The sequence below is a fragment of the Macaca fascicularis genome, chromosome 18, assembly GCF_037993035.2.
Source record: "Macaca fascicularis isolate 582-1 chromosome 18, T2T-MFA8v1.1".
Lineage (NCBI taxonomy): Eukaryota > Metazoa > Chordata > Mammalia > Primates > Cercopithecidae > Macaca > Macaca fascicularis.
This window is the reverse complement of record NC_088392.1, coordinates 39,834,600-39,849,369: the sequence shown is the minus strand read 5'-3', so window position 1 is coordinate 39,849,369 and position 14,770 is coordinate 39,834,600. Positions and strand designations below refer to the sequence as shown.

The following is a 14,770-nucleotide window of genomic DNA, read 5'->3' as shown; positions in this document are numbered from 1 at the left end:
GAGATGGGGTGTATGGAGAGCTCCAAAGCTTCCAAAGACCATAATTCTCTTGTTTCCTGCCTAAGCCACTCCCTTCCCCTTTTCTTACAAAGGTGTCCTTCACACACAGCTGTACCACAGACAGGGTGTGCAGACAGGCTGAGGGGAGAGGAGATGCCAGCTCTTGTGTGAAGGGAAACCGTCCACTGAGAAGCAGCACCATTGCTTCGTGGCCGTGAGGGTGGGGACACCCTCAGGAAGGACCGAGAGAGGTCGGTGTCCACTACGGGGTCTGGGCATAAGGGCTGTAAATGCGTCGCTCCCTGAAAGACCCAGCATCAAATGTGAATTCTCCTTTCTGTGGATTTCTGTGAGAAAACCCTCAGAGATAAAACTCTCACAAGAAAGGCTCCCTCACCTTTAAGAGGAAAATCTTCAACGTAAAGCTCAAGAGAAATCGTAATTCTTTTTCCAAAAATAGAACTTTTTAAAGGGGCTCTCTGATTTGGTGGGGACCTTTGGGTGGGCGTTCATTGGAATCACCTAAAGCTGTAACAGCCCACTCATGAAGACCACGGGCTGTCCAGGATTTCTCGAGGCTGCCGTGACAGAAGCTACCCCTCTCACAGCATTTTAGCTATTCCCAAGTCCACTGCGGGACAGAGAGCATTCCACCTCGTGCTGTGGATATGTTTGTGCAAGGGCAGTTTCTCTGCAAGACTTGCACCTCCTTCAAGTCTGTCTCTGATCCATGTTTAACCTTTACAGCCCCTATTGTCATGGTGTCTTTATACTTGATTGCCAATTACAGTTTTAAAAACGGGTATTCTCCTGACCATTCAACATGTTAAACCTTTTCTCGCTACCAGTGTTTCTCACAGAGGGTGCTACTGGCTTTGGGGCAGCACCCTTGGGTGTGGGACAGTCCTAACACCATGCAGCATCTTTGAATCATTATCCCCGACTCCATTCACTGAGACATCAAAAATACCCCCAAATGTTTGTAAAAAGTTTACTCCAGAACATGGTTTTAGTGCAAGACAACTTCTTGACTTCCACTGCCTCCATAGCATGACACCCACCCTCATCGGGTGGCCATGGAGACGCCCTTTCCCACTTGGTGTAGCTCTGTGGTTCGCTGGCCAGGAGGTGTCTTTTAACCCCATCACCCAATCCTGGGCTTGGCTCCTCTTCCATTTCATTCCATATCAATGGTGGGAGAAGAGCCCTCATCCCAAGTCTAGTGACTCCAGGAATGTAATTCTTACTCAGCCCTGCTCTCCCTGGATTCTGACTTGCTTGTCAGGGGCCTGGCTGAGCGTTCTGGACTTCAGTGGCAGGCTTCCTCCAGAATCAAGGCCTTCTTCACCTGGAGTGCCTCTAGCTTGCTGGGGAGCAGGGTCAAGGAGTCACAATTGGGTGTATGGGAGAAGCTCAGGACCCGTGACTGCTTCCTGGTAGGAAGAGGGCGAGATCAGAGACAGTAACAAAGGCCAATATGGGATGAACCAGGGCAGGCATTCAGCAGAACCCACCAATCTGGAAAGATGTCTCCTTGTAATGAGCTCCTCAGGCTCAAGGTGGGGAGTGGTAGCACAGCTGCTGAGAATGGTGCAGGAAGCGCAGTAGTTTTGGGATGTTGTTTGGCTAACAAAGTTCCCATATAGAGCCTAACACTGGATTTAACCATCTGCACGTGCAAATATTCTGCAGAAGAACATGCCTGCTTGCAAGGGCCCTGATGGACCAATGTGGACAGACGGCATGGAGCTGCAGAGTTACAGCACTTTGTGCTTCTTCTCCCTTAGGCATGTTTCCTCATGAGGTGACTGGCTGGATCAAACAAACCCTAGAGTCCCTCCAGTAAGAGCATAAGGCTCTAAGTCACATAACTTCTATGACATCAGTCCACAAAAAGAGTCTCTAAAGATGTCCTGATGGGTAACCCAAGAAAATGATAAAGAATCCCTCAGGGCTCCGCCGGTCAGAATTAGGTGGGTCAACGCATCCTTTCAGGTACTCCACTATACCATCATGCAACCTAGCTCAAGGATTCCTCGTCACATGGAGGTGGAATGCAGGAAGTATGCTTCTCTTCTTGTTAAAGAGCCTTACAGGAACCTATGAGCTTCAGTGGGACTTTGTTCCCTACAAGGTCTCACATGAAAACCAGTAGCAATTTGTGGGGCAGAGTTGTTTGGCCATGCTGTGAAGGCATACCTACCAGGACCAACAGGCTCTCTCTGGGTATTGAGACATGGATAATCTTTATTATGCCACCAAGCAACACACGCTTCTTTCCCTTTTTGAAGGAACAAATCAGCAGAGAAATAGATGATACTGCATACAAGAGTTTCCCTTGGAAGTATACTGGGGATGGACAAAACTTCTAAAGGGACATAAGAGGCCAAAATTAGAGAAGAGAGGGACACCTTCTCAAAGGCTCAGAGGGACAGGCATCCTTAACCTGCGGACATGCGGTATGGTGGCTCCACCCCTTTCTATCTGGAGGACTTGATCTGATCACTTAACTTTTCTTGGGTGTATTTCCTTATCCATTAAGTTAAGTTGTCACTGCCTATCTTGCCTTCCTCAATGGTCAATGTGATCCTTTCAACAAATGGTCCTGGGACAAATGGATAAATGCATACAAAAGAATGAGATTGGGTTCTTCACATCTAATACATAAATTAACTCAAAATGGATCAAAGTCCTAAAATAGTAAAACTCTTAGAAGAAAACACAGATGTTAGTCTTTGTGACCTTGGGTTAGACAATGGTTTCTTAGTTATGACACCTAATGCGCAACCAAAGAAATAGATTTCTTCAAAATTAAAAGCTTTTATGCTTCAAAGAACACTATTAAGGAAGTGAAAAGATGGTTCACAGAAAGGAAGAAAATATTTGCAAGTCATACGTCTTATAAGGTTCTCATATTCTTAATATATAAAGAACTCCTATAACTCAACAACAAGACAAGTAACTCGATAAAAAAATGGGCAAAGGAGATCAATAGACATTTCTCTAAAGAAGATGTACAAATGGCTAAGCACATGAAAGATGCTCAACATCATTAGTCATCAGGAAAACACCAATCAAAATCACAAGGTATCTCTTCACACCCACCAGAAAGGCTGTAACGAAAAAGACAGACAAGAACAAATGTTGGTAAGAATGCATAGAAATGGGAACCCTCATGTATACTGCTGGTAAGAATGCAAAATGGTACAGCCACTGTGGAAAAGAGTATGGAAGGTCCTCAGAAGAGAAGAGTGTTACCATATGACACAACAATTCCACTCCAAGGTATACCCTCAAGAGAAAAAATGTGTCTACACAAAAACAGGTACACAAGTGTTCATAGCAGCATTCTTCCCCAAAAGTAGAAACAACCAAACATCCCTCCACTGATGAATGGATAATATAAAATGTGCTGCGTTTATCCTATGAAATAATATTCAGCAATATAAAGGAATAAACTACTGATGGATGCTGCGCATGGATACCTCTTGAAAACATCCCTGAATGAAAAGAGCCAGACACGAAAGGACACATATTATATGATTCCAATTATATGAAAAATCCAAACTGGGCAAATCTATAGAAATAGAAAGTAGGTTCCAGGGGCTGGGAGTGGGGACTATTAATGGGCACAGGGTTTCCTTTTGGGGTGTAAACACACTCTGAAATTAGACAGTGGTGATGGTTGTATAACTCTCTATATAATGAAAATCACTGAAATTGCATACTTTACAAGGGTGAATTTTATAGATAAATTATATCTAAATTTTGAAAAGATAACATAATGACAACATAAGAGGTCTGTGGGTGGCCTTTATAAAGTAATATATACGATTTGTCATTTCAGCTCTGAAACTCATGGAGCGGTTCCTAGTGCAAAGGTTGTCAGATGCTCACCCAGCACTCACACCATCAGAAACACTCCATATTTGCCTTTCCCTTTATCCCCCAACTATGTGCTGGGCCTCCTAGGGGAACACAGGCCCAGCCCCCTTTAGCGGCCCTAGAACTGAAGCCTGCAGAACATTGTTGCAGAGAGAAGGAAACAATTCCTCCCCACTGGCTCTGAGCTGGAGCCGAGACACAAATAGGAAAACCCAATCCATCCTAACACTGCCTGGATGTGACAAAGTAGCTTATAGTTGACCCAGGGGCCAACACATGCTTCCAGGGTAATGACTTTAAGGCAGGATGCATTTTTCAATCACCTGGGAAACCTTGTCAAAATGCAGATGTCCAGGGCTCAGTCTCAGGCTCTGACTTAACAGGTCTGAGGCCACCCAGCTTCTGAGGCTGCTGAGCATGTCCTCATGACTGACGCGTAGCCCTGCGTGAGAACTCCCGGGTCAGACTCCAGTCCAAAGGAACGAAGACAGATCTCAGGCAAAAGAGCCAGACCCAAAAGCTGTGAGATCCTGAGATAATGACTCATATCATTCCAAAATCAGTTCTGTATTATTCTTCCTCTGTGGGATGTTTAATAGCAAGGGAAGTAACTGTGCATTGGTTTTAAATTCAACCATGATTAAATAGGGAGAAGAAGCAAGCCACTTCTAAAGCTTCCCTCTAGTTCTCCAGTCTTATGCTATTTACTCTTTAGGGGGTTGGGGGGAAGGAATTTGAGGAAGAAGCGCAAGTCTTTTCAGAAAGCACCACTTTTATGAAGTAAAGGTGGGATGGTGTGAAGGAGAACTCAAGTTCATGCAGAGGTTGTTTTTTTTTTTTTTTTTTTTAAATATAAACATCATACATTCAAGTAGTCCCCCTGCCACACACACACTTTTCAGGGTAAGCAGTATTTGCTTCACAACTTCTCCAGGACACAAAGCTGCTGACTCTCTGGAGAGGGAGACAGATGACCGCACAGGCACGAGACCCAGGAGCTGGGTGACGGGTGGATGAGCCTCTGTTCCTGGGCAGTGCATTTATCACAGTGCTTTATGTGCATAACAATGGACATATTTCTTAGCCACTGCACAGCATTTCAAATTGAGTGATACATTTTCATTTTAAATCACACTCACAGAGAGCCATAATTCTCAGGGAGGATAAAAATAGATAGGGATAGGGAAGCCCGAGGGCAGGCTGAGGGAACACCCAGCAGCCACTGCTGTCCTGCAATGCTGCATTCCTGCTCTCTGGCTTGGTGGATTTTGGTGGCAAATGGCATGTATTAATTTGGGGAAGGGGGGTGAGAATTCCTCTTCCAGGGCGTCAGTAGGCTGGATGCAGGAACTCTGCCTAAAAAGCCCTCTGCCTGGGCTCTTGGGGAGCAGCCCTGTGGATAATTCATCACAGGCTTCTGCAGGACTGGGATGACGCATTTTTCTTTGCCATCTCCCTCACTTTGGCTGCTTCCTCACAAGGAATGTTGGAGATGGCATAAATTGTAATTCCCTCAATCAAAGAAGGCCATTGAAGTTTCTTTTGGAAACAGCTGTTCAAAGTTGTATAGTTACTTGACAAGCTAATAAAAGCTGAATCACTTCACTGTGCTGAGTTTTTAGCAGCCAAAGGGCTGAATTTTTGTAGAAAACTCCCAATTTATCCATTTATCCAGCACCCAACTCAGGTCCCTCTGGTCCCATGAGGGTCTCCTAAAGTCAGATCAATAAAATAACTGCTCAACTCCACATTGAAGCTAGCACACATTACACTTGTATATTTCCTTCAGTAGCTACACCTTACTGGGCACATAGTATCTACTAAACCTCACTTGCTTTATCCCCAGATACAGTAGACACACACCAATCTCCTGGATTAAGCAGTTAGGTAGCATTATTATTTTAATCAGAGACGTCACTCCAAACGGTTACCACGGTTGGCGGATGGAGAAGATTAAGCAATGGTGCTGAGTCAAAATATTACAAGTGTAATAGCTTCCCACCTTCTCACCACTCATCCTCAAAGTAAATGCCATCCTATGTGCTATGGCTTGGTTGTGGTGAGAGGAAAAGGATTAGGCTCTAGATTAAATGGTGAGGATGATTCGACTGCAACTCAATACAGTACTAACAAAAGTGACACAAAACCACAGTGCTTCTTTCCAAAAGTTAACATTTCAAATAGCTGTTGGGGGAGGGAATCCTCTCTTTGACCCTTTAGCAAAACCTGCTAAGATGGCAAATGCCAGGAGGATATGGCAGCATTCTGGATCTAAGTCCACACATTTAATTCACAGAATTAGAGAATGGTTCCTGTGATACCAGAAATACAGTCATTCCTTCCTTCCCTACAATTTCCACAATACCTGTAATTACAAAAAGAAATGGTACAGATGCACTTGTAAGTATCTGCTAGAAAAAAGTCCGAAACAATTAGAATAGCAGTAAAAGACAGCTATCAGCTGCCCCTTAAGAGTCCAGGGGTTGTGGGCATTTTGACTCTGCTGGCAGCTCTGATTTGCAGTGAGGTGGAATGAATAGTAGGAGAATCCATTTTCCATACGGGTCTAAAGACTTTGGGGAAATGCATTCTTTTAGCTGCTAAAAATGACGTTGTGATAAGGCAAAATCACACCTGGTCTCCCAGCATGCTACAACTAGAGGAATAAGCAGTAGGAATGGGGCAGTGAGCGGCCAGAGAAATCTTCTGTAACTTACTGTGGCTCCTAGCCTCAGGCATCATGCTGCTCCCTGGCAGACAGTCTCTTCACCTTTTAAGGCCCAGCTCGTCTCACCTCCTCAGTGAAGCTGCAGCTCCTTCTGCACTTGCACTACAACCTTGCATCTGGTTATACATATGTTGTTCTGTTTCAATCTCATATCACTTCCCTGCTGTGAGCTCCTGCTGGGCAGGGCCCATGACTTGCATCTTTCAATCCCTCCCAGGAAGCAGCACAGGGCTAGATGCTCAGTGCGGGATGAGACATGGAAGAGAAAGATTCCCAGGAGACAGGGACACCACAAAGGCCAGAAACTGTTCTCATTCTACATAGAGCCCATGTGAGCCCCTAGAAGCAAAACCCTCTCCCCACTGGCTTCCCCCTCTAAAACAGACCATTTTGCATGGAGACAGCAAGACCAGTAGGAGTGTGGACAACACACACCATCACTCTGATTTCACACAGCAAGGCTTCAAGCTAGCTCAGCCGGTGAATCAGAGGTGGCAGAGATGTGTATAGACCTCTGCCTGAGCATGGTCTATGGTTAACCACATCAGATCCCTGGACTTCTAGCTCCTCTCTAACGTTCTCTAAGGAGAAACCCTTGAAGCAACATCCTGTGCAGACTCTTGTCCTATTATTGAACAATTCATCCTGTTAAAAAGTTCTTTGTGAAATCTGTGGCCCCTTGTATACTAGAGGGGTCCCCGAGGTTCTACCTGGCTTAGAATACCTCATTGTCACATGCTTCCCTTGTTTCCTCTCCCCTGCTTGACATGGTCCTAATGTTCACAGCTCCTACCTGACAAGTCCTCCATGAGCACCTTGGGTCTCTCTGCTCGCCTCCAGACCTCTGCTCTGTACAGCACAGGATGGTTGTGAGGACCTGTGATCCCTCAGTTTCTCGTACAGTGATCCTCAACAGTTTAACATGGGACATTCAGCTCCAGTCTGTTTTGACAGACTTTACATGTTTTTTAAACTGAGCTTTCTAATTGCTTGGAGAGATCCGGGAATTTCAGAGTGCTCTTTGAGGTGGCCACACATGTTGGGATTTCACAAAAACACTACCATAAAGTGCTGAGATAGACACATTCTATCCAGATAGTTACACCCACAGGGAGGTAGCATCTTGCTCATATCCCAATGAGTAATAAATATCTTATTAAATGCTCAAGTGTCCAGTGCTGGCTGAGAACTCCAGATACATTATCTAATTCCTTATAACAACCTACCAAGTGAGTATGATCATTCTCTTTAAGGATAAGGAAACCCAGCCTCACTGAGATTAATTTACTTCTCCAAGGTCACCCAGCCAAGAAGTGTGGGAGTCAACATTTGAATCCAGGCCTGACTCCAAAGTCCAAGAATTCAACTACCAGGCTCTTTCAGCTCTCTGACAGGCCACAGCTCTGCAGTCTGAACTCCCACAAGCTAGAAAGAAGAGGGAATAGTTTTGCACTGAGTCTCAGGTTTGGAGCCAGCCCCAGAGGGCAGTCTCTTAGGATCTCGCTTTACCCCTTTCTCCTCTGATAAACCTTTGCTAGGATGGTAACACTTCCTGCACACGAGCAGTAACATGCTTGGCAGCAGCAACAACATAGCTTGGGGCAGAGAAACGGCAGGTATAGGCCTAGCTCAACCACCAACCAGGTTGGTAATCTTGAGCAGTTCACTTCCTTGTCTCTGTCTCACTTGTAAACATGCGCTTTACATCCTGATGCACCCATCCCTATAGATAACACTGAAATATGACCATGCCACAATGTCCTTTCCTCCCCAAATTGCTCTCTCCCATTTTCCACCCCAAGTTATTTCCTGAAGAAACCAAAAACAGTATATTGGTCACAACTGTAAAACAAAAATAAAATTCTAAAGCCCCCAACTATCTGAATGGATCCCTTCTCGCAGCTGCGGGTATTCCAAAGATAACCTGAAACACTAGTTCAGGCCATGCTGGGAATGGGGAGCTGGGCATGCCTCATTATACCCTCCTCGCTTTGGAATTACTGATAGAACAGACTCTAAATCTGATAAGAAACGTTTATGATCTATTCTCTCTGAAGCCTGATACCCGGGGAGTTCGGCTGCATGATAAAACCTTGGTCTCCGCCACCTTTTATCATAACCCAGACAGTCCTTTCTATTGATAATATCCCAACCAATTGCCAATCAGAAAATCTTTGAATATGCCTGTGACCTGGAAGCCCCCACCTTCCGGATGTCCAACTTGCCTGAACCAAACCATTGTATATCTTACATGTGTTGAGTGATGTTTTATGTCTCTCTAAAATGTATCAAACCAAGTTGTGGCCTGACCACCTTGGACACATGTTCTCAGGATCTCCTGAGGGCTGTGTCATGGGCCATTGGTCACTCATATTTGGCTCAGAAGAAATGTCTTCAAGTATTCTATAGTTCGACTCTTTTCATTGATACAACCCATTGAATTGATATCCTAACCCATAAATGGGTTGCAGTGCACAGTTCTGAGAAACGGTGGATAAGGAAATGTTTTCTGTAGGTATGTCCTCTCCTGGAAGCCTGGCAGATACGAGTGCCAGGAGCAGGAGTGCAGCCAGCTGCCTGTGGAAGATGGTTTGAAAACAAGTAGCTCCGCAGCTCCTTAAGGTCCTTTCCTAGTTCTTAAACTGGATGAAGATATGTCTGATCTGAACCCTGGGCTTGTAAGCAGGCACTGAAAAGCAATCTAATTCATCAGACTAGTGGTTTGAACTCAAAACTGAAGTACTACACTCGTTGCCTGAGCCCCATCCCCTCGATCAAAAAGCTGATGTAGGAGACTGCAGGGCAGACTGGGAAAAGGAGTGCCAGGCCTTCATCTAAGTTGACAAGCTTGGCCCACCTCATTAACAGAGTTGTTAGCTATTTGTGTTCAGACCCTAAGGTCAAAAAATGAGAGACAGCCCTAGGACACTCTCTGTCCTTTTTTCTAAGCAGGGACAGATGTGGTTGAAAAGAAAATAACAGCCTTCAACCTAGCTAGAGCAGTTCATCCTGAACAATGCTGGGACCTGCTGGGTTTTGAAGAACTGCCTGGGTGTTGCAGATTACTGACAGCTCTTGTACTTTCCAGGTCAAATGTAAATTCCTAATTCCATCAGCAGCTTCCTTCTCAGGCCAAACATTTAGGAATTGTTTGTGGTTAAGTTGTTTATGGGTAATTAACCACTGCATACGAAATGGTTCCTCCACTATAGTGGGAGAGTGCCAGGTGGAGAGAAGACAGGGAGGAGGGGAGGCCCATATCACATCCTTTCATTCCCACTTCTGGTTCCTTCCACCTTCTGATACGAGCAAGTTGTTAGGACAGAGGGTCCCAGTGGGACAGGCTCTGGGCTGCTACACTGTTCAGTTCAGCTCCAATTAATGGCGGATGTTTGGTCTACATGACGCTGGTAGAAAGTGTGATTTCACAAGAGCTAGTGGGGTCACCAGCCACCCTTCACCCTTATTTCAGGGAAGTGTCCAGAGGGGATCCAGTGTTGGCATAGCTCCAACAAGCTCTGGACTGGTTCAGTAGCTTATCCTCAAGGCAAATCAGAGCATGATAGTTTTTTTTTAACTCAAAGAAATTTTATTTTCCCACCACAGATTTCATTCTAATTTAAAAGTTACAGGAGTCTACTGAGGAATGAATGGGTAAGCGAAATGGGATACATCCATACAATGGAATATTACTCAGCGTTAATAAGGAAGAAAGTTCTGACACACGCTTTAACATGGATGAAGCTCGAAGGTATACTAACTGAAATAAGCCACTCACAAAAGGACAAATACTGTATTATTCCACTTATATGAGGTTCCTGGAATCACCAGATTTACAGAAAGTAGAAAGGTGGCTGCTAGGGACTGGGGGGGAGAGAACAGGGAAATATTGTTAATTCCACAGTTTCAGTTTTGCAAGATGAAAAGAATTCTAGAGATGGATGATGGTGATGGTAGCATTAAAAAAAAGGAATGTACTTAATACCACTAAACTGTACACTTAAAAGTGGCTAAGATGGTAACCAAGGAGGTGAAAGACCTCTACAAGGAAAAAAACAAAACATTGCTGAAAGAAATCATAGATGACACAAACAAATGGAAACACACCCCACACTCATGGACAGGTAGAATCAATATTGTGAAAATGATCACATTGCCAAAAGCAATCTACAAATTCAACGCAATTCCCATCAAAATACTACCATATTTCTTCACAGAACTGAAAAAAAAAATCCTAAAATTCATATGGAACCAAAAAAGAGCCTGCATCACCAAAGCAAGATTAGCAAAACAAACAAACAAAAAAACCAACCAACTAACCAACCAACAAAACAAAAAAAACCCCAAATCTGGAGACAATACATTACCCAACTTCAAACTGTATGTAAGGCTATAGTCACCAAAACAGCACGATATTGGTATAAAAACAAGTGTACAGACCAATGGAACAGAATAGAGAACCCAGAAATAAGGCCAAATACTGACAGTCAACTGATCTTTGACAGAGCAAAAACAAAAAGTGGGGAAAGGACACTATTCAATAAATGGTGCTGGGATAATTGGCTAGCCACATGTAGAAGAATGAAACTGGATCCTCACCTCTTACCCTATAGAAAAATCAACTCAAGATGGATCAAAGACTTAAATGTAAGACCATAAAAACATAAAAACCATAAAAACTCTAGAAGGTAACACTGGGAAAACCCTTCTAGACACTGGCTTAAGCAACGACTTCATGACCAAGAACCCAAAAGCAAACACAATGAAAAACGAAGATAAATAGATGGAACTCAAACTAAAAAACTTCTGCACAGCAAAAGAAATAATCACCAGAGTACACAGACAACCCATAAAGTGGGAGAAAATCTTTGAAATCTATACATCCAACAAATGACTAATGTCCAGAATCTATGAGGAACTTAATGTAGCAAGAAAAAAAAATCCCATCAAAAAGTGGGCTAAGGACATGAGAAAACAATTCCCAAAAGAAGATATGCAAATGACCAACAAACACGTGAACAAATGCTCGACATCACTATTTACCAGGGAAATGCAAATCCAAACCACAATGGGACACTACCTTACTCCTGCAAGAATGGCCATAACTAAAAGATCAAAAAATAGATGTTGGCATGGATGTGGTGAAAAGGGAATGTTTTTACACTGCTGGTGGAAATGTAAACTAGAACAACTGCTATGGAAAACAGTGTGGATATTCTTTAAAGAACTAAAAGTAGATCTACCATTTGGGTCAGGCATGATGGCTCATGCCTGTAATCCCAGCACTTTGGGAAGCCGAGGCAGATGGATCACCTGAGGTCAGGAGTTTGAGGCTAGCCTGGCCAACATGGTGAAACTCCATCTCTACTAAAAATACAAAAGTTAGCTGGACATGGTGGTGTGCACTTGTGGTCCCAGCTACACAGGAGGCTGAGGCAGGAGAATCACTTGAACCCAAGGGGCAGAGGTTGCAGTGAGCCCAGATCACACCACTGCACTCCCACTACTGGGTATCTACTCAGAGGAAAAGAAGTCATTATACAAAAAACACACTTGCACATGCATGTTTATAGTGGCAGAATTTGCAATTGCAAAAATATGGAACCAGCCCACATGCCCAGTTAATGAGTGGATAAAGAAAACGTGGTATGTATATATGAAATACTACTCAACCATAAAAAGGAACAAAATAATGGCATTCACAGCAACCTGGATGGAGTGAGAGACCACTATTCTAAGTCAAGTAACTCAGGAATGGAAAACAAAACATTGTACATTCTCACTCATAAGTGGGAGCTAAGCTATGAGGATGCAAAGGCATAAGAATGATGTAATGGACTTTGAGGACTTGGGGGAAAGGGGGGCGGTGGTGAGGGATAAAAGACTACACATTGGGTACAGTGCACATTGCTTGGGTGATAGGTGCACCAAAATCTCAGAAATCACCACTAAAGAACTTATTCATGTAACCAAACACCACTTGTTCCCTCTAAAAAAACCTATTGAAAAAATCTGAAAAGTGGTTAAGATGGTAAACATGTATACTTTCCCACTGTGACAAAGGGTGGGGGAATGGTAAAGGGAACAAGGTGGGAGTTGAGAGAAGGGGAAATCCTCTTTTTAACTCTAGCTAGCTTATCACTTACACCAATGGCAAAAATCTGAAATCTGAAAAGGACTTTAGAGAAAAGCAGCCAAGCGGACATGACTGCTAACGTTCCCACTTTTTCAGGCTCATAGGAGAGTCTCATTTCCATCAGCATCCTGCATGGGCCTCAGTGTTTGAGAACCGTTTTGAAGGATCTGTTTCTGGATGACGGTATACAAGAGGGCTCCCTGGGGAACCAAACTCTGGCTGCTCTAGGGCAGTCCCAGGAGGCAGCTGGCGGGCACGTTAGTTACCTGGATGGGTAGCCAGCTGCACTGATTCGAATCGTCTCCAACACCCCGCAGGCTCTGAGTTGCTGCACTGCTCTCTTTGGGTCAAAGCTGGCAAAGAAAAAAAAAAAAAGCAAGACAAGAGATGAGTCGCCACATTTACAAAAAAGAAATAAAAAAGAATATTTTCCTGCAGCACGTGAAGTACCTGATGCCACTGAGTTACAGCTCATCGGGCACTCTTGAGCTAAAGTCAGGGGTGAGGTATAGACTAAAAGACACCAATGTGCAGGCACCTGAGCCATCTCGCATCTTCCGATCTGTGCCTGAGGTTTTTGTGCACATTCTTATTATCAACTGGGATACCTTTCTTCTTTGCCCACGTGAATCCTCCCCACCCTGCAAGACTCATCATTGCTGCTCCTCTCCAGAGCCTACTCTTATTGTTTTTATCCACATGGACAAGCATCTTCACTCACTGTCCCAAGCATATACGCTTAGCACCATTATTTGGCTTAAGCATTAAAAGGATGAGTTTTAGGCTAGGCAGATCTGGGTTTGAATTATGACATGGTCACTTACCAGCTGGGTGTCTACTTTGGGGCAAGTCACTCCATGTCCCCTTGGGCCTCAGTACCCTCATCTATATAATGGGGGGAAAACAGCAGTACCTATTTTATCAGGTTAGTGTGAAGCTTAAATGTAATGATCCCTGAAAGCAGGTGGAACAGTGCCTAGCAATGCATAGGGCACACACGTTGTACATGTTGTTAGCTATGATCACAACAGCTATTCAGTTAAGAATCATGTAGATGAACTTCATTTACATTATTACAGATTACTTTCCAATCTTCAGAGAGATGTGCACCATTTTCAACCACTCACATATCCTACAAAGCTAAGCCTAGCACTCAAAATCCAGTATGTTTTCAAACATATATTGAGTATGCCACTGTAGAATAAAAAGCCAGTTGCTGTGTGAGCTTTCTGAGCATCCCCGCTTGAAGAGGAAAGTTTATACAAGACAGTACATAACAAACGTGGTGAAAATGCTGAAAGAGAGGGAGGTTCCAAGATGGCCGAATAGGAACAGCTCCAGCCTCCAGTTCCCAGCGTGAGCGACACAGAAGACGGGTGATTTCTGCATTTCCAACTGAGGTACCAGGTTCATCTCACTGGGGTGTGTTGGACAGTGGGTGCAGGACAGTGGGTGCAGCCCACTAAGTGAGAGCCGAAGCAGGGCGAGGCATCACCTCACCCAGGAAGCGCAAGGGGGAAGGGAATCCCCTTTTCTAGCCAAGGGAAACCATGACACACAACACCTGGAAAATTGGGTCACTCCCACCCTAACACTGTGCTTTACCAAGGGTCTTAGCAAACGGCACACCAGGAGATCATATCCCATGCCTGGCTTGGAGGGTCCCATGCCCACAGAGCCTCCCTCATTGCTAGCATAGCAGTCTGAGATCTAACTGCAAGGCGGCAGTGAGGCTGGGGGAGGGACGCCCACCATTGCTGAGACTTGAGAAGGTAAACAAAGCAGCAGGGAAGATTGAACTGGGTGGATCCCATTGCAGCTCAAGGAGGCCTGCCTGCCTCTGCAGACTCCACCTCTGGGGACAGGGCAAAGCCAAACAAAAGGCAGCAGAAACCTCTGCAGATTTAAATGACCCTGTCTGATAGCTTTGAAGAGAACAGTGGTTCTCCCAGCATGGAGTTTGAGATCTGAGAACGGACAGACTGCCTGCTCAAGTGGGTCCCTGACCCCTGAGTAGCCTA

The 14,770-nt window shown here is 44.5% G+C and overlaps 1 protein-coding gene across 2 annotated transcripts in view; it reads right to left on the bottom strand.

Annotated features, from left to right (window-relative positions):
• MYO5B (myosin VB) overlaps window positions 1-14,770 on the bottom strand; it is a 395,079-nt gene that overhangs the window by 98,961 nt on the left and 281,348 nt on the right. For both annotated transcript variants that reach the window (XM_005586729.4, XM_074022272.1), the window contains one exon: window positions 13,016-13,102. In XM_005586729.4, coding sequence (XP_005586786.3) covers window positions 13,016-13,102 — 87 coding nt within the window. The remainder of the gene's footprint in view (window positions 1-13,015; window positions 13,103-14,770) is intronic.